Below are 21367 nucleotides of genomic sequence, written 5' to 3' on the forward strand. Positions count from 1 at the left end.
CAAAAAACAAACAAACAAAAAGCCTAGTAGAAACCATGGACATATTAACAGAGGTCATTTTTTGCATCATTGGATTACTGAAAAATTTTCTTCTACTCCCTCCCCCTTTTCGTACATTTTTTTTTCTTTAAAAAAAATCTTATTTAAGGGGGCTGGAGAGATGGCTCAGTGGTTAAGAGCATTGCCTGCTCTTCCAAAGGTCCTGAGTTCAATTCCCAGCAACTACATGGTGGATCACAACCATCTGTAATGAGATCTGGTGCCCTCTTCTGGCCTGCAGGCATACACGCAGACAGAATATTGTATACAATATTAATAATATTAATAAATATTTATTTAATAAATAAATATTAAAAAAAGAAAACATGATATTTAAAAAAAAAATTTTATTTAAGCTGGGTACTGTGGTACATACCTTTAATTCTTCCTCTTGGGAGGCAGAGGTGAATGGATCTCTGAACCAACCTGATCTACAGAGCAAGATCCAGGATGGCCAGGGCACCACAGAGAAACCTTGTCTTGAAAATCCTAAATAAATAAATAAATACCTTATTTTATTTTTTCCATTTATTGATTTAGTATCTGTGTTTGTATTCATGTCACAGTGTGCCTATTGGTCAGAGGATAGCTTTTGGGGTGGCTTCTCTCCTTCCACCAAGTGGGTCTTAGGGATCAAATTCAGGCTTAACAGCCTGTGTCTTACCTGCTTAGCATCCTACACCCCTGTTGTTTTTTATATTTCATGTTTCTCCTCTGTGGATAACTTGTACATAGACTTTTTAAAGATCGATTTGTTTTTGTTTGTTTGTGTGTTTTACCTATGTAAAACATCCATGTGTATGCATAGCATAACTGTGCTTGGTGCCTAGGGCATCGGAGCCTTGGCACTGGAGTTATATACAAATGGTCACGAACTGCCATGCAGTGCTGAGAACCGAACCTGGATCCTCTGCAAGTGTAGCAATTGCTCTTCAAATGCTAAGCCATCTCTCTGGCTCCTGTACACAGCATTTTTTAAAAGTGAATTCTGTGGTAGCATTATGCTGCTTTTAAGATGTGCTACATCAAAATTAGTCATGGTGGCTGTCACAGGCCTGTCATTCCAGCTGTCAGGAGGCTGAAATACGAAAGTTTTGCGTTTGAGAATGGCCTGAGCTACATAGCAATCTCAGCTACACATTGAAATCCAGTATCAAAGATCTACTGTTGATAGGGAAATATTAGAGTAAATACAGAACTTGCCATGCAAGCATGAGCACCTGAGTTCAATCCTCAGAACTGACATTTGAAAAGCCAGGCATGGTTGGCATGACGGTGTATGTTTGTAATCCCAGTACTGGGGAAGCAAAGATAACTAGATCCCTGGAGCTTGCTGGGCAGCCAGCCTAGCCTACCTGGTGGATAACAGGCTAGTGAGAGTCCGTCTCAAAAATAAAAGGTGTTTGAGACCTCAAGAACACCGTCCAAGGCTGTCTTCAGGCATATGCACACACATCTACACATACACACACAAACATGTACAGAATGCACACACTTACATATAAAATCCAGTAACTAGTCATGTATCTCAATAGTACAGCATTTTCTTAACAATGGCCTAGATCCAGGTAACAGAACATGAAACTAGAGCACTCATCTATATAAAATACATATATAAATAAATCTTTCTTAAAAAAATAAAAAAGATTGCTTCTTCCCAGATGACACAACTTTGTATCAAGTTGACATAAAACCTGGAGAGCACAGTGGCCCACACAGATGTCAGAGACTGTGACTCAGGAATGTGAAGTAAAATCCAGTGTGAGAATACAATATTCTGAAAATATCTCTTACGTAGTAAGAGACTGGTACTTTTACTGGATCTCACAGCCAGAGTTAACAATACACCATGAAGCCACGTAAGGCTGCTAACCTACTGTGTACTCAAACCTGCCTTTTACAAGAACAATATAATAAACCAACCTTACTTGTTTTGGATTTCCCATGTAATAAATGTCTAGCACCTAAGCCCCTGCATAAGTGTAATTGGAAATTATGTACTCTTCCATGCCCCTGACCCAGAGAAAGTATGTGTATCATTTGCTGAAAGCAGAAATACAGACAGAAGTTGAGAGCCACCTCCTAAAATCTACTATGAAGGTTGAAAGCAACCATTTATGGATATTGGTTAATAAACAATGATGTTTGTCATCTGGGCCAGTCGGGATCAGTTGGAGCCAGAGGCAACCCCTTGTACAACTCTGTCAAAGATTCCTTCCCTGTGTGATGCTTTCTGTATTGTTCAATAAATACAGACTGAAGAGGCAGACACACATACAGACACAGTCAGACACCATTCATACACACAAGGACACGGACAGTACACACAGACACATACAACAAACAGACACAGAGACACATTCACCTCGTACAACAGACACACAGGAATAAACAGAGGACAGAGACAAAGAACATGAAATAGAAAATTAAAATCTGTTCTCACTCTTGGTTAAATGAGGAAGTGTTTTTCTCTCCTTAATTTGATACTGATGCATTCAAAAAAAAAAGGTAATGAGAATAATCCAAGCAATCCAAGAACAGATACCCATCGAGCAACAGAGCAGGACAGAGAAAGTAACCTCCTTCCTCTTAGGTGGTACCTTACAAGCACCAGAACTCTACAAAGAGGTTTTCAGAAAACATGGAGCTAGGATATTCTGATTGACGCTAAAAAAGTAATTTCATTTTGTGGTTTTCCTGAGACAAGGTCTCACTCAGTAGCCCAGGTTGTTCTTGAACTCACAAAGTTCCACCTGCTTCTGCCTCCGAGTACTGGGATTAGAGGTGTGTGTCACCACACCTAACTTAAAGATAAGAGTCTGAAAGGTGGCCGAGAGAAGGGAAGACTACAGTCTGGCGAACATCCTAGAGAAGGAATCTCAGACGTGTGCCTGGTAAGAGTAATGACCCAGAAGCAGAAGGACTCTACAAGATGCAAGCTGATTTGCTTAGCAAATTCCAGATAAAGCAGAGATGAAAAAGACTTTTTGGACATTTTTAGCACAACCTCAGACAAATGATCTCGCAAACTGTAGCACTCAATATTTATGGAATGAATAAATTTTATTCTAAAGCAATATCCCCAGGCTGACAAGACGAGAGTCTTGGGAAAGGAAACTGCCAGGCCTGAGGACTTGAGTTCTAGCCCTCAGGCCATATGGTGAAAGGAGAGAACCAACTCCTCAAGGTGTCCTCTGACCTCCACACACATGCTTCGACACTTGCATGTAAGTACACACACACATACAAAATAAAACACGCACAAAAATAAAGGCAGTCATAATAACATTCCGAAAGTTAGAGCTAGCTTACCCTAACCTCTATGCTTTTTTAAGAATGCCCAGGCACAAACCACTTTACAATTAAACTTTGAAAAAAATACATAATCTTATTTTATTCAATTTAGATAGAAAATAAGGAAAGCTGTCCAATCCATTTTATGGAATCAATTGTTTTATGATCAATTTCATTTAATAATAAAAGCAAATAAAGACAGTACAGGAAAGATTAATGTTTAATTACTTGTGAATAGAGACACACAATATAAATAAATTATTGGCTATTTGAATCTATATAGACATATATTAAAAATTAGTGCCAATAGTTCCAACTTTCAGGTAAGCATGTACAGCATTTGAAAATTATTACGCTGTCCTAAAGCAAGTAAAAAAGAGACAAATTAAAAAGGCAACAATGTCCTCCTCCTTCCCTCCTCCTAACCCCCACTGCAGATAAAAATAAACGTCTGTACATAGAAAATTTCTTTTGTTGTCTCTAAGAGCCTTTTGCTTTATAGTTTTCTATTATTCTTCAATTAAATGTTTCATTCTTAGGGTATGAAGGTTTTTTTCTAGCTAGTTGTATTTCCACTATTAATTGGAATGCTAGCATAAAATACCTTTCATTTCTACTTAAGAAGAGCTTTTCCATTATTTTTATTAGTGTGTATTCATAAGTTTCATTTTGATATTTTCATACGTGTTTGCCATGTACTTTTATCATATTTACTCTTCCCATTAGTCAATTCTTCTTCAACCCATGGGAGAAGTAAAACCCCAGGAAAGTCGCTGCCTCCAGAATTGAAAGAAAAGGTGAAATTTAATTTAATTTAAGGATTAGCAGGTGCGATGTGTCTGCACAGTTTACAATGCAGACGCACCATCCCTAGAAAACAGAAACAAATAATAGCATTTCCCTTCTTAAAACACTAACCTTTCTAGCTTATATTTCGAACTGAAAACCTAAGCATAAAAAGCAGAAGTAAAGGCCCATAGAAGACAATGCAGTTGAATGTGTTCATAGCCCCAGCGTGCTGGAATTTTACAAACAAGACTCAGAATCAAAACTGTGGTAAATTTACCAGTACCACTGTAGAAAACAAAGTTGTCAGAGGACTAACCGACTGCATTAAGAGTAGAAAACTGGATAGTAATTAGACTCATCAAAGCTACTTGCAGATCGGAAAAAGGCAGAAACACACGGCAAAATGAGCCAAGTCTATTAATAGCCAAAGAGGGAAAGTCATTGAGTAGTTTGGACTCATGAAACTACAAACATGAAAGTCAAATCTCTAATCACGTATGATTTTATACATATCAAATTGATAAGCAGAAAGGGAAATACAAAGTGTAGGTGAGGTGAGAGTCCTCATGCTAGCTACCCTTGGTGAAGTGTCAACGAGCTCTTTGTTTTACCTTCTGTGTGTGTGTACAGTTTCTTGCTCAGGCTGGACAAGGGCTACACCCTCCTCTCATCCATCTGTTTTGGAGATCAGTCAGAGGGACACTCCCTAGCCAAGCAGTTCTGTGTGTACATCCTGAATGGTCTTGCGTGTCACTGTGTCCTTGTGTCAGGACACTCCTGCTGGTCACTGGAAAGCAGAGGAGAAAAGGGCTTAGCAGAAGTGGGAAGGAGTGGGCTAGGTTTCCAAATGAAAAAGGAAAATGAATCCATTCCAGAAACAGAAACTAAGTGAAAAGGTTTGACAAAACATGGTGTGTTTTGTGAGAATACGACACAAGCAAAGGGTCACACTACTCAGCGATACGTTTATGTCTAAGGAGACAAGTGGGCAGTCATTAAAAGGGTGTATATTACATTTAGCAGAGTGAGCACTTTGAGGAAATGCAGTAAGTAAATACAAATAGAAATAAATCCACAAAGAAAGCTACCCTGGATTATAGAACAAGCTGCTGAGGCTAGTCCTCCATGGACTGAAAAATATGAACTTAAACATTGACCTACAAGTCCCTAAAGAGAGATTGATGGTTCCTAAAACTTAGCTGGGATAAACTGCCTTGTGTTTTTTTAGTGTGTGTGTGTGTGTGTGTATGTGTGTGTGTGTGTGTGTTTTCATGTATGAGCAGATGCATGTGTGCACATGTAGCCACAGGATAACCTTAGGTAGATGTTATTCCTTAGGCACTATCTATCTTGTTTTTTCTTTGTTGTTGAAAAAAAAAAGTCTCTCACTTACTAGGTAGGCTAGTTAGACTGGCTGGACATCCCAGGAATCTTCCTCTTTCCACTTCCGCAGGACTGGGCGTACAAGTGTGCAGCACCATACCAGCCACACCTGGCTTTCCCCCAGTGGGTTATGGGGATTGAATCAGCATCCTCAAACACTTGACTGACTGCGATGTCTCTCCAGTTCCCATTTTTATCTTTATCCATTCTGATTTTGTCCTTCCTCTTCCTCACCTCCAAAGGGTTGCTGGCTCCTTCCTGGGTATCTGCTAAGTCAGAGAACATGGACAACATTGTGGTGACCTGGCAGCCTCCCGGGAAAGCCGTTTCTGCTGTTCGAGAGTACATAGTGGAATGGAGGGCTCTAGAACCAGGAAGGAATGTGAGCTTTCCCCCACACTGGCTGCGGGTCCCTCCCTACAACACATCTGCTCTGATTTCAGGTACCTCACTGATCACATTCCTTCTAGAGAGCCACCAAGTTCCCGTTTGTTTGACGGGATGTCTAGTTTTATGTCAACGTGTTAACAAGTTAGAGCTATCTGAGAATAGATAAAGAGGGAGACACAATTGAGAAAATGTCTCCCTAAGACTGGCCTGCAGGCAAAACTGTGGGGTCTTGTCTTAATAATTGGTGTGGGAGGGCCCATCCCAGGTGGCACCTCTGGAAAGGTGGTTCTTGCTATGAGAAAGCAGACTGAGCAAGCTGTAGGGAGCAAGCCAGTGAGCAGCACTTTTCCATGGCTCAGATACTGCTTCTAGAACCACACCGTGAGTCCTACCCTGACTGCCTTGGATGGTAGACTACAAGCAATGAGATGGAATACGCCTTTTCCTCTCTAGGCTGCCTTTGGGCATGTTGTTATATCACAGTAATAGAAGCCCTAGGACATTTGGGGAGACTTAAAGCAATTTATCTTCAATTACAGAGGGTTACATATACCCTCTGTAATTATGATACTAGTTATTATACTAGAGTTATATACTCTATATATATATATATATATACTGTATATATATAGTTATATATACTGTAGTTATTATACTAGAATCCTAAACAGTGGGAACCTAGAGTCCATCAAGACTGCCCTATAAGCCAGATGTGTTTGTGCATGTCTTTAATTCCAGAACTTGGAAGGCAGAGACAGGTGAATCTCTGGAGTTCAAGGCCAGACTGGTCTACATAGTGAGTTCAAGAACAGCAAGAGTTACATAATGAGACCTTGTCTTGAAAAAAAACAAAAAAACAAAAAGACTGCCCTCAGGACTAACTTGAGGACCAACTGACTGAAGAAGGCTTATGTTTTTGGGAGAATTATGTCCCCTAGCACCATGCCCAAGAAGATGAAAGAATAATTGAGCCAAATAAGTATGGCAGAAACCTAACTTGTCAAGATACATTTATCTTTGTAAAGTCATTTAACTCAAAACAATTCTGTGCACTGAGTCATTATTTTTTATGCAAGATAAGATATAAGAAAAATTTGAAATTATAAAATACATAATTGCTTCTGAGGCATTATTTTAAACCCATCATACAGATGGCAAAACCAGGAGATCCTCATTCCCAATCCTGCTATTTGTCATTTGAACTACTATATGAAAATTGGGATCTCTATTCCTAACTGACGTTTCTGTCAGGGGTTGCAATAAAGTGAGAAAAAGTATCTGAAAGCACATTAAAAGGACTAGAGAAAAACCTAATGTCAATTTAAATGTAAGTTCAGTACTGTGGTTCATGGTCTGGCTATACAGACAGCCTACCCAGGTCTGAGTCCCGGCTCCTTCCCTAATAGTTGGGAGATCATAGGCAGATTTCTGCTGTGCCCTCTTTCCTCATCTGAGTGGCTATGAGGACTGACTGTATTAATACATGGAAAATGCTCTGAACAGTGTTTAGCATATTTCAAGTACTAAATAATTTAGCTTTCACGGAATTGTTACTAAATGTGTCCGAAATAAGAACTGAATAGATTTACAAGCTCAAAACACTAAGCTACATTGTTTTTTCCACCATGAACATCATTACTCCTATCTAGGGATGTATACAACCTCCTTAATAAGGTTTACTTGGAGAAAAATATTGTATTATCCAATAACATATGAGCTGGTTCTTGACTGGGTGCCTCTTACATGGCTTGCCTGCCCAGACTTCTACTGGTATACAAGGCTGCATACAGTGAGCACCCAGAGAAAGAGCAAGCCACTGAGAATCTAGAACTTTTCATTTGGAAACCATATATCTTATAGAAGAGAAATTTATAAGCTATAAGACAAGCAGTTTGATTATTTTTGCCGGTCTCAATATCTATACATCCAAAAGTATATGTGCATTTCCTTGGTTGCTCAGGAAAGCAAGATTCAAACCCGGAAAGGGAATGGTAAGAAAAGAAGGCATCAGTTTTGGTTATTGTTTGAAACAGGGTGTCACTCTAGTCCTGGCTGGCTTAGAACTCACAGAAATTCTCCTGCCTCTGCCTCCTGAGTGGTGGAATTGAAGGCATGCATTAATTATCACGCTCCAAAGGGTAGCATCAGATTTGAGAGCAACTTTATGGCTTGCTTCTGGAATAGTTGGAGGCTCTGCAGCAGTGCCAGTTTCTCGGGAAGCTGGGGGCTCTGCAGTGGTGCCAGCTTCCCTCGGGTAGCCGGAGGCTCTGCAGCGGTGCCAGTTTCCCTTGGGTAGATGGAGGCTCGGCAGCAGTGCCAGCTTCCCTCGGGTAGCCGGAGGCTCTGCAGTGATGCCAGCTTCCCTCAGGGCCTATCATACCCATCAAATCAAATGATGCATGGACAGGAAAAACAGTGCCTAAACCAGGAGGTAATATCAAGATTCATCCCGAGTGCTGGGATTAAAAGCGTGCACTCGGGAGGCAGAGACAGGCGAGGCCAGCCTGGTCTACAAGAGCTAGTTCCAGGACAGGCATCAAAGCTACAGAGAAACCATGTCTCGAAAAAACAAAACAAAACAAAAAATATATATATCAAGATTCATCCCTCATGGGCAATTTGAACCTTGCCTTTCTTTGGGAAATCATATAATTCTATATAAATACGATAAAGTGGATATAAAATGAAATATTCAGAATCACTTCTGAATAATGCATTTGAATAAAAACAACAGAATAAAGTTGCAAAATAACCCATTAAGATTGTTCTGACACTTGGAAATATTTGGTTTGCTATTACTTTCTGCTGAACTGAAAATTTCACTAATTGCTACTTACCACAAATTCAGACGTTATTCCTCTTACAAGCTTTTTCTGACTCTGGCTGTATGGACAGCATCAGAAGGTCTGGGATAAGTCAGAATAAACCTGATTCCTGCACTGTGGAATGGTGGAGCTAGAGACTATCAGCCCATCCTGTCTGCCCACCATATCTCAGTATCTGGAAGTTCCTCTGTGAGACCTAGAGTAGCTGTATCCCTCTCCCATATGTGTAGTGAGGCACGTGGGGCTCGAACCCACGACCCTGAGATTAAGAGTCTCATGCTCTACCGACTGAGCTAGCCGGGCGGGAGCTGAACAGGATTAAAAAGCAGGCCTGCCCGCAGCTCCTCACTACACATATGCTTGTCTCGGTATGTACAAAATGATTCTCAGTTACATTATTTGTGGGAGAAATGCCTACTTTCTTCCGCACCTGAGGTAAAACTAAATCTTTGTAGAAAAAAAAAAAAGTCTGTAAAATAGCTTATAAACAGAGACAAGGCCTTTGCCCAAGGGTGTTGTGCATATAGGTCAGCACAGAGACTTGAAATGAGCTTGGAAATTGGGTCCCATTGCAAAAGAAATGAGAGTCTTCTGAGTGTGGACTTCTTCCACTGAAGGTTCTTAAGGTGGGGAGTAGATACCCCTGAGAGTTGGTGTTCATACAAAATGATCCAAAAAATGTATCTCCTTAAAGTCAGAATCAGGAAAATGTTTGCTAGGAAGACTATGCTCTTCTTGAAAGGGAAAATGTCAATGAAGACACACAGCCATGTATCTTTCCTCCTTGACTGAGGGCAAGCAGTTCACAGGGGGAAACCCACAGCTTTCGATTGGTATAGCAGTGCCCTCGCTCACATTTGGCTTTGCAAGGCTCGTCAGGAACTCCCCGATCTCCACAGCACGATGGGTTGGTTGGCTCTTCCCAAGACATGGAACAGGAAACTTAACCAAACATTGGAAATAACAGCCACTTACCAGACCCTTTCAAAGGACATATGATTCCATATCCTTCATGGCCCTTCAGCTGGGATCCCGTGGCATTCTGCAGACTAAGGTGGTGGGTGTCTTCTTCACTTCTCTGGTTTATGAGCTCAAGTTGGTGCCCACTCTCATGTAAATGATCTTGTCAGGCTCTCTTCCAACAATGGTTGCGGGATGATTTAATGGACTTTCATGTAACACACACACACACACACACACACACACACACACACAATTTAGGCATTAACTGTGAGGGAAAATTCCTCTGCAGCCCCAAAAGACATTAAGTCCTAGTCAATTATGAAAATAGGGGACTTGAGTAAGCCATCAGAAGCACTAAGCACTCGATACTATAGTTACCTAGCTAGAGAGATAGCTCGAACAGTAAGAGCACTCCCTGCTCTCCCAAAGGAACCATGTTAGACTGCCCACAGCAGCCTGTAACTCCAGCTCCAGAAGATCCAATGCCTAATGACTTGGAATTGGGGGGTGGGTTTTTTTTTGTTTTGTTTTTTGTTTTTTGTTTTTTTTTTTTTTTGGTTGGTTGGTTGGTTTGGTTTGGTTTTTTCAAGACAGGGTTTCTCTGTGTAGCCCTAGCTATCCTGGAACCCATTTGTAGACCAGGCTGGCCTCAGATTCACAGAGATCCACCTGCCTCTGCCTCCCAGTGCAGAATAAAGGTGTGTGTCACCATGCCCAGCAAGATTGAAATTTTAAAGGCACCTCATGGGCAGTGTTATAAGGACTTACAGTTCTTCACAGGTAGTAAAATATGGACTTTGAGTGGGAAGAGACACTTACTTTCCTCATGACTGACAGAAAATAGCAAAATATAGCCTTTCCAAAGCTAGAAAGGAAATCCTGGAAATCCCCTTAATCTTGAAAGTTGTGAGGCAACTAAGATATAACTGGAAGGGAGCCGAGGGCAGGAACCAGGGGCTGGACTCCACCGCATGCACCCCTTAGTCACAAACATGCATGCCATAGGAAAGCCTCTAAGGTGCTATATCTGCAAAACTCCAGCGGCTTCATATAAATAAGGGACTCATTTGTAGAATCAAATATTCTGCATGCGTGTATTTATATGGATATGTTTAAATCTTCATCAGAGTTTCTTAAAGGCCTTTATCTCCTTTTTAAGAACAATTACTCTGTTCTCTTAAATGAAGAAACTAGGCATAGTAATGTATGCCTGAACTCTTGGCCTAAGAAGTTTGAGGCAGAAGGATTGCTATGAATTTGAAACCAGTATAGGCTACATAGAATTTATCAAAAAAAAATAAACAAAATTCCTACATTTCTTGAAAGTGGTACCTAGAAGCTGGCATCATAGAAAATAAGATGCTAGGAAACTGGATGGAGCCCAGTCCATCCCTTTATTCTCAGTCCAGACTGCTCTTTCTTCAAACTAAGAAAAGCTAAAAATGATTTGGATGCAGGTATTAACACAACTCTCTTTCCTGTGCAGAGAACATCAAGCCCTACGTCTGTTATGAAATTCAGGTGCATGCACTATCAGAGGACCAAGGAGGTTGCAGCTCCACCCTGGGTGACTCCAGGCACAAAGGTGAACTTTAAGATGTTTCCTCAAGCTTCTGGTTTACTGGCTTGGATTTGGAGGGTGACAGAAACCTCTTGTGTTCTTCTCCTCAGCACCATTGACGGGCCCTCATATCACTGCCATCACAGAGAAAAGGAAGAGCCTTTTCATTTCCTGGTCCCATATCCCAGTCCAGGAGCAAATGGGCTGCATCCTCTATTACAGAATATACTGGAAGGAACGAGACTCTGCTGCACAACCTGAGCTCTGTGGTATGTGTGAAAACCAAGTGCTGAGGGGCCTCCTGTTTAGACGCTGGGAAAGCACAGACTGAGCATGTCCTCACTACACACAAGTGCTAGTACTAAGTCAGCACTTGTGAAATGAGTTGAATTATGAAAAATAGACACCCATATGCACGCATGCAAAATTATTGAATATGTGTTACACGCTAAGCAAACTGTTAAAGATATAGAAATGAAGTGAATGGGCCAGGCTCTCAGAGTGCCTGCTCACAAAGACCAAACTAGGATGCCTAAGGTAAGAAGTAGGCCTGGGATACACAGTGAGACGCTGTCTCAAAAAAAAATTACAAAAGTAACACTTGTGGGCTTTGTTAAACTGGTGGACAAACACATAAAGACTGGTAAAAAATAAAAAGAAATCCAGCTTTGCAACCTAAAACTCATGGTTTAGCAGGAGTTCTTGAACAAATAAAAGGATATGACACTCAAGACAGCTCAGAATTATAATGGCATTGATGAGGTTGAATCTAAAAGCAGAGCTGACAATTTAATGAAACAAACATTAAAGGCACTTCAATACTAATTATATAAATCCTTGAGCTCCAAAACATTTAGATAATGTTTAACTCTTCACATTTGCAATTACTATCGTATTATTTTCTTCTTGGAATTGATAAAATACAGCACAGTTTAGATAATTCTTTATGAACTATAATTGTTTTTTGGCTGAAAAGGTAAAATGATTACAATCAATTCTGGCTGGAGCATTATCTCAAATGGTTTCATGAATCATTCCTTCATGGGACTAATCATTTATAAGATCTAATCATCAGTTCTTTTATCTAATCATAGCTGTTTTGTTTTTACTTTTTGCTGTGTCTTGGCCTTCTCTGTTTCAGGAACATTTTTAGGAAAAAGGGACATTTTCATCCCTTCGTTGGCTCAAGTTATGGGCTCAAGAATGCAAAACGGCTTGAGTGGCAGGCTCCAGAGCATTGCTGCAAGAGAGCTTTTTGCCTAGGAACCCTAAGAAAAGTTGTCTTCTCTCTTGACATTTCTCTCAGTTATGCCTCTCACTGTTAATTTTTATAATTAGTTTTGAGAGAAAATAAGATATCTTGGGCTGCTCTGTATATATTCCTCCAGGGAAGAAATTAACGCACACACAGAAACGAGCTTGGGGATTTTCCTATTTGGACCTGCACTTTCAATGCTCTTTCCACCTCTGTCTCTGACTCATTCTTAATCAACAGCTCTGTCGACTTTCCATCATTTGCTAGCTAATCTGTCACCAGGCTCATCAGAATAAGACAGTTCTAAGAGGCCTTCTAAAAGCTGGCGAATCAACTGGCCTTTCCAAGGGCTATTTGGGATCCTTTCTGTTATATTTGCCCCCAAAAATTATTTTATTTTAAGCAACATTTAAAGGAATGCCTGTTTACAGCCACAAAGATCAATGTGGTTAGTTGGTCCTTGTAGCTGTTGCTGTAGATGTTGAAAATAACCTACTATATTTTGTCACAGATTTGTTGCTTCTAGAGCCTACACAGCGCTATTTTTAAATAAGTTAAAAGACAAGATTCACAGTCTGATTTTTACTAGTCTAGATTATATTCCCACTTAATCCAGTAAGCACATATTGGTGAGTAAGCCCCATTCCTTATCATCAGAGCCTTCAGTGTGCCGAGAGCTAGAAAAGTCTAAATAACCACTACAGTAGAACACTGTACTAAAAGCACTAAATTCAAGATCCATTCTAGATGGGAAAGATCAAGAAGAAAGAAGACATCTGGAAAGAAAAGGGACCTGATAGCAGGAGGAATGCCGCCAGTGCCCAACCCAGTTTCAGAGAGCAGTGCAAACATATGTGGAAATATCAGTTCTTTGTCACTAGCTCTACAAGGACAAGTGAAGTGAGGTGAAGAATTAAAAGTGCCCCAGCATCTCAGTGCACAGCCTGCTGTCTGGATATCTGCTGGCATGGCCATATGCACTAGTGCTCCAACAGTAAGCCCACCTCCCTTCTGCAAGACACATGACACTGCCTGGCTGTTTGTCCAAAATTGTCTAAGCATTAAAGGACACAAGCTATGGCAATTTGATCACCATTTCTCTCTTCTAGAACAGAGCCAGAGAGATAGTAGGTGCACTTACAAAGCATGGTATTCATTGAGTAACAAGTGGTTGAATTCATTCCCAGTATCAGTGCATCTGTTCAGCCTGGTCTTCTTGATTTCATTGCCACAGTCTTTCAGATGGTCAGCAGCGATCACACCCTTCTAAATTCATCTGAATTTGTCACTGAACCACCCGTTTAAATTTCCACCCACTGAAACCCACTGAGCCTTGAAGGGATCCCTTTATCTCTCCTGGGAATCACCCCAGAGGCAGCAGGACCAGTCTTTCTTGCTTGACTTCTCCCATTACACAACTCAGCCTATTTTGCCAACAAAACTGCTGACACCACCGCTCGCATCTCCCCACATCAGCTGCTATTTTTGTTCTTCAAATATGTATGTATGTGCGAATGAACATGACCAACCCTTCACACCATAGACATCCCCTCCTTCCTGCTCCAGTGTCTCATCTCATTCCCCAGCCCAGGACATATCACTGACAGCTGACTCCCTGGTGCCTGCAAAACCAACAGAAGCTCTTCCTTAAAAAAAAAAAAAAAAAAAAAAAATTAAATCTCCTCCTTTAGGAATAGGAATCCCCACACACACCCACTTAATCATATTGCTTAAGTCTGTGTAAGCTATTTCACCAGGCTATAGCAGACCTTGGAATTTTCCACAAGATATTTTTCTCAACAGGTTGTAAAATGCAGCGGTTGTTCTGATAGTGCCTATAAAATGATCTGCTCAGGCCTCAGCCCTTTTCAGTGGGGCAGAAGGAACATTCCAGGGCTCCTTCCTACTACCTACCCATAATAAATAGGAACAGACTAGTGGGCAGAGTCTGTTCTTCCTGTCACATGGTGAATTCTCTGAGGCAGTGCTGTGTGTTCAGAGCAGCCGACAGGCATCTGTGACTGTCCATGGGCCCATTTATGCAGTTAGACACAGTTTCCACTATTGCCCTCAGCAAAGGCACAGGCTGTCTGAGTGAGCCAGCAGCTACTGCTGTTCAATTTCTGGCTTTGCAGATGCTGAGGATGAAACCCAGGAGATTGTGCATAGGAGGCAAACACTTTCAGCAAAGCTACAGACTACCCCCTCTGACCTTGATTTTCCAGCCCTCCTCTGATTCCCACATGCTGAGAATACAGGCTGGCACTACCACACTCAGCATCCCTCCCCAGTTGTTGACAGGGCACCTTAAAACCCACTTCAGAACACTGCAAAAGACTGCCTCTTTACTACAGGCTACAACTACTTGTGTTTCCTGCAGGAGAAAGGCAGCATCAGTGCGTCATTCCACACACTCTGCCTTGTAGAGAAGCTATAGGAGGGTTAGAGCGTAAGAAGTGCCCTCTGGGAACCAAGGAAGTCTCTAGTTTTTAATAGTTTTATGTCGAACTGAAGCTAGGCACTGTAAGTTCAAGATCAGAGCTTAACAAAAAGAAGAGCAAAAGCACAGTCTAAAATCTTCAAGTAGAGGCTGGAAAGATGGCTCCGTAGTTACGAACATGGGCTGCTCTTGCAGAGGATGCAGGTCCAATTCTCAGCACCCACATGGTAGCTTACCACTGTATGCACCTTAAGTTTCAGAGCTGGTGCCCTCTTCTGCACTCTGAGGGCACCAAGCACAAACTTGGTACACAGTCATACATGAAGGCAAAACACCCATACACATAAAATTAAATAATTTTTAAATAAAAAAAGCAAATGTAAAAGAGCTTCAAGTAAATGTTTCATTAATCGCTATAGATTTTTTTTAAATCTATTATCTTAGGGTAGGTGGTGACACACATCTTTAATCCTAATATTCAAGAGGCAGGTGGATCTCTATGAGTTCAAGTCCATCATGGTCTACAGAGTGAGTTCCAGGGCAGACAGACAGACCTATCCAGTGAAACCCTGTCTCAAAAAAGAAAAAAGAAAATCTATTATCTTAAAAATAGTTTTACACTAACCTCAGTAATTATAAAAACATATATGAAAATACAGATGTAGAAAACAAAAGAAAATTGCTTCAACTGAATTATTTCTGAAGCAAAAATAACAATTCTTTCAGAATATCTTTATCATGAAAAAAACTGTTTGCTATAGTAACAAGGCTTCATAAATGACCACGCCTATTGAGCACTAAGTGTTGATAAATTTTGATGCTTCTCACAAACCAAACAATGCAACAACAATAGGTGAGTACCCACATTGCTTATTTCCTTTACACAGCTGTGCTTTCCTTTATCTTCCTTTCAGAAATTCCATACAGACACTCCCAAAACTCATCTCCAATAAGCAGCCTGCAGCCCGGAGTGACGTATGTCCTATGGATGACAGCTCTGACTGCTGCTGGGGAAAGTCCTCAAGGAAACCAAAGGGAATTTTGTCCACAAGGTAAGAAGCTACAGGCAGCCAATCCACTGTGGACTCTGAGAGCACAGGCCCTTTCCCCCTGGACTGACTTCCTTGCAAGCACTTCACACTTGCTGTTGAGCTATATGCTGCTCTCCCACCACACCGCCTGCATGAAGACAGTGCCAACTCATCTTCAAAATGCAGTAGAAATACCACCCCACATCCAGGAAGCCCTATGAGACTTATATCCACCATTGTATACTCCTTCCACACTTGTGAGCTAGGGAAGGCATAGGGCTCAAGTGCTTCTTTGAATATGTAATTGGGTCCCCATAGTATCCTTCTAACAGAATAGTTAAAACTGAATTGGCTTTGTTCCTAAACCCAAGTACCCATGCACTGTGGGTTAAGGTCCAGACAATTCACAAAAGTCAGACTTTTGAAGTATTTACTGAAGATAACACCGTAACAAGATTTGCTAACTTTCCAGGCAAAGCCAACTGGAAAGCATTTGTGGCATCAAGCATTTGCATTGCTATCATCACGGTGGGCATTTTCTCAGTTCGTTCCTTCCGGCAAAAGTGAGTTGAGTTGGTTATAACCCCCCCCTCATTTAATATGTGTGTTGAGTGTGTGTGTGTGGTATACATACATGTATGCACATACGGGAAAACATGCAGCTGTGCATAGATATGTGGAGGGCATGCAAGGATGCTAGATGTGTTCCTTTATGCTGTCAGCCTTATTCCCTTTCAGGGTCTTTCCCTGACTCTTAAAGTTGACATTTAAATTTAAGCTAGGCTGGTGGGCCAGCTAACTCTCAGGATTCTCCTGTTTCCTCTTCGCAACACTGGGCTTGGAGGCACACATGACTGGTTTTAATGAGTTCTAAGGAAGTGAACCAGATCCACATGCCTGCACAACACATACTAGTAGCCACTGAGCTCCAGCCCTGTAAATGTATTTTAAAAATGTAAGTCATTGCTGCTGTGGATCAGGTAAATACATCACTGGTAGTAAAATAAATTTATTCAACTTTTTTGGCCAAAAGTATGTTAAATTTTTAAAAGTTTACCTCTAATTTTAAAACCCCAAACAAATATATTCAAAATATATCATATATATGTATGTATATAGCTAATGAAAATATGCTTACTGAAATACTAGTCATAAGGAAAATATTTCAAATAGCCTACATGCTATATTCAGTGAGAATAAACCACATGCAAGTAACTTACTGTTTATCCACTAAAGATATTGAAGTTCGATGTAATGTTATATTAGTTTTTAAATTTTTCAAACAGTATTTTTACATTTTGAAATAATACATACACAGAAACATATTCTATACACAGTTGAAGAGGAGCAGGCAGTCTGCCTGCAAAATCTGACACTACACTAGTGTGACTCAGCTCACCTGGCTAACTAGAAAGGTCTCCTTCCTACCTCATCACTCTACATAGTGCTTCCCACGGGTACACATCAAGAATCCCTTTCATAGGTCGAGGACTGTTCTTCCATCAAGGGTATGAGTAGTTATGTTTCCGTTAGAACCTCCTAACAAGCTTTCAATATGTAATTAGTTGTGTGTACTCTACTGGCCTGAATCTATATAAGCGTGTAGCAGGTTCTTACCTGGGTAAAGAGCTCCTTGGTAGCTCCAAAGGTGACAGGAACAAATTTCCTATTGCACTATCCTAATTTAGATGATACATAGCTTCTGTGTGACTTTTCACCCTGTGATCTCATGGCTGTGGGAACTACAGCTATTATATTTATTCTACAATCGGGGAAGAAAGGAAAAGGGGTCAGGCTTTCTTTTTAAAGAGCTTGAAGACTGCACATGATACTTACAGTTATATCTCAACAGACAGAACTCAAGTGAGGCAAGAGTGGCTAACTTTATGGTCTTTTATCTGCATTCACTGTCATCCCAACAAATCAAAATCCTGAACTGAGGAAAAAGGAGGAAATAGAATATCGAGTGGTGATGAACACTCTGCCCCAAAGACATGACACAGTATGAAATGGTGGTTATATCTGGAAACAAACCATAGGTGACTCTATTTTACCTATTTTATAACTATTTTATAAAAATTGGGTAAAGGAACTTGTCACCAAGTCTGATGACAGATTCATTGATCCCTAGAACCCACTACCAAGTTGTTCTTTGATTTGACATGAACTCATACCAATATAAAATATTTTAAATCTTTTAAAATTAATTTTAAAAGACATTATTTTGCAAAGGAAAATCAGTTCATTCTTCAACGTGAAGCTTTCTTCAGTTTGCCAAGTAATAGGTGTCAAATAGAACCATTTTGCCAACTGGTGCATTTTGTCTTACAGATCTACCAAAAGATCATCAATGCCAAGTAATAGGTTCCAAATACAACTAACTTGGCATTTTCTTAGCTGGTGCACTTTGCCTGGCAGGTCTACCTAAAGATATCACCAAAGCAAAGCTCCTTAAACACTTTGTAAAGGGCTGGATGCATGGTTCTGCAGTTAAAAAGCACCAGCTGCTCTTTTAGTGGGTAAATGGTGCATTTCCTAGCATCCACATGGTGGCTCAGAACTGCCTGTTACTCTAGTTTCAGCGGACCCAATGCCCTCTTCTGGCCTCTGTGGGCACCAGGCAAAACATTCATATACATAAAAAGACAAAACCGAATAATTAATTTTTAAAAATACTTTGATAAAACTTAATCTTAGGAGTCAAAGAGAATCACATCCAAGCTATGACACACCATTGCCACATAGCATATCTAGCTATCTAACACAGTAGTTCTCAATCTGTGAGTTGTGGGGTCAAGCAACCCTTTCACAGAAGTTACTTATCGGATATTTACACTATGATTCACAACAATAGCAAAATTATGATGTAACAATGAAAATAATTTTGTGATTGAAGTCACATGAGGAACTATATTGAAGGGCTGCAGCATTAAGGTTGAGAACCACTAACAGTTAAATCATAGCTGGCCTTTCTTCATCAAAGTTTATCTGTCTTTGAACTATAATTTGGTTGAGATTGGGGGGGTGTCTTTTTGAGACAGGGTTTCTGTGTAACCACAATAGCTATCCTGGAACTCGCTCCATAGACCAGGCTGGCCTCAGAGATCCTTCCAGCCTCTGCTCCCGAGACTAAAGGCGTATCTCACCACTGCCAGGCTGGTTTTGAGTCTTTAATGTCCAATAGTTTGTCAAGTGCATTTATAAGCTTCTTGAATTTTTTTCTCATTACAAGACCTCTTTATTTCTTCTGATCAAACTGTAACCAGTGTTAACAGATACTTCTCTAGAATACCCTTTCCTTGGCATTTCAAACATGGTTATATTCAAGATATTACACTATTCTGTATACTATTTTAAATATTCATTACAAACAAAAAATATTCATTCAATACAAATATTTTATTACAAACTCTATACCTTAATTAGCTCATTAGTAAGATCCCCAAGCTTTGCTCTTCTATTCCCAGCATGTGTTACTGTACTGATAACATACTGTTACTTGCTGAATTAATGCACGGCTAACTAGTAAGAGATTACTAAAAACTAAGTGAAGCAACATTTTTTAGTTTATTTAGCAACTCTAACTTACTGTCATCCAGCCTTGGACAATGTCTCTTTAAGGGTTTGTCTTTTACTCTTTCCATACAAAAGAATCCTCTCCCCTAAAATAACTGCAGTGAGACCTGTGCCTTTGGACACATATTTAACCAAATATCACTATTTTCTTATTTATAGAGCATTTGCTTTCCTCTCTACTCTCAGACCTCAATGGTATTGCAGAACCATTCCAGATCCAGCAAACAGCACTTGGGTAAAAAAGTACCCCATTGTGGAGGTAAGCTACAAAGTCACATTGGCAGCTAGTATAGTGCTAATGATGACTATATCTAAGGAAATTCTCCTAGGAAATAAGATGCTGCGGGTGAGCTGAGTTGATAATGAGTCATCGGTGTTTTCTTCTGGAATAAAAACAGTCCATGCATGAGAACTGAAGCCCATGAGCTTAAGACCTACCAGGCTTTATGCCTCCATGAGCTTTCATGCCCCTCCTTACTTCAATTTATTTCAAAAGAAGAAGCAAGTCTGATCATTTGTCATTTGGAACAACACCCTGTAATCTGACTGTTCCAAATTCAGGCAAATGAATTTAACTTTCCCAATCCTGTGGGAGCACAGAACACAGGAGTTTTGATTTTTGTGGGAAGACACTGCAAAAAGGTATTATGGAAGAGATAGCTCAGCATACAAGTGAAAGAGCACTGCAGATAAAGAAGAAAAGGGGCTTTGTCACTGCTTAAAGGAGGGAGGAAGATGGGGTATCTCTGGAGAACTGAAAAGTTGTGGCATCTGAAGGGCAAGAAAGAAACCACATGCCAGTCTTTCCTGTTGTTGTGAGCCCTGAAAGCCTTTTTTCAACATTCTTTTGATTTACTTCCTTAAGTCAGAAGCCAGGGACCCAGCCACTGCTTAGAGGAACTGCTCCTAATCACCTCTGCAAGTCACTGCAGTTCAGCATCTTTGCAATTGGCTCTGGAGAACCCTGATTTCTATTGCACACATGGTAATATGTTCATCTTGGGTAACTTGCCCAACTATCTGAGTACCAAGTGCCAGCATTTCACATTTTATTACTGAAGGGGAAACAATGTGAGTCAAGTGCTTTTTACTTTTTTGTTGAAGCTTTTGTTTTCGAGCTTCGTTTCTAGCTCAGATTGGTCTCAAACTCACAGATATCCTCCTGCCTCAGATTCCCAAGTGCTGGGATTATGGACATAATCCACCATGTCCATTTTTCACTTTTCATTTTCTTCACAAGAACAGTCATACTTGCAGGTTTCTTTCCATTGAGGGGTTTTTGTTTCCATTAAATTACAATAGCAAGAATAGTGACAATGATAGATGCATATTCACAATACACTATATTATGTATGTACTAGTTAAGTTCATAATTATAGTGCACCATTACTTTCTATGTAACCTACATATTATTTCCTATGTAAGCAGGCACTTTTAATTTCATGTATCAACAATTTATTGGCAGCTGTAAGTCATATTATCCTAATTATTTAGATGAAGAAACTGAAGCAGAGAGCCAAATAACTTGCCCAATACTGTGATAAACAATGGATCCTAAATTCATTTTCAAGCAGGAAATGAAGACATTACACCTTACAACAGACCTTTAAACACAGGATGAGGAATATTTCTAGTGGCCCTTACCTCAGAGGTGAACAGACTCACCAGGGAGGTGTCCACACACTAGCCCTCACTGGATACAATCATCTATGGGAGTACATGGTTAAACCACAAGGCCTTATAAGATGCCTTGCTGGCATTAGAGAGGATTCAAGTACCAGGATTTGAACCAACTGAGCTTGACAGCCTAAGCCTAAAACA

At 40.4% G+C, this 21367-nt stretch overlaps 1 protein-coding gene across 2 annotated transcripts in view; it reads left to right on the forward strand.

Annotated features, from left to right (window-relative positions):
• Il12rb2 (interleukin 12 receptor subunit beta 2) overlaps positions 1-21367 on the forward strand; it is a 78532-nt gene that overhangs the window by 53761 nt on the left and 3404 nt on the right. For both annotated transcript variants that reach the window (XM_048439977.3, XM_048439978.3), the window contains 6 exons: positions 5748-5948; positions 11170-11268; positions 11355-11513; positions 15854-15991; positions 16443-16533; positions 19706-19805. In XM_048439977.3, the coding sequence (XP_048295934.3) occupies positions 5748-5948; positions 11170-11268; positions 11355-11513; positions 15854-15991; positions 16443-16533; positions 19706-19805 (788 nt within the window). The remainder of the gene's footprint in view (positions 1-5747; positions 5949-11169; positions 11269-11354; positions 11514-15853; positions 15992-16442; positions 16534-19705; positions 19806-21367) is intronic.

This window comes from Myodes glareolus, chromosome 6 (assembly GCF_982192425.1).
Source record: "Myodes glareolus chromosome 6, mMyoGla1.1, whole genome shotgun sequence".
Classification (NCBI taxonomy): domain Eukaryota; kingdom Metazoa; phylum Chordata; class Mammalia; order Rodentia; family Cricetidae; genus Myodes; species Myodes glareolus.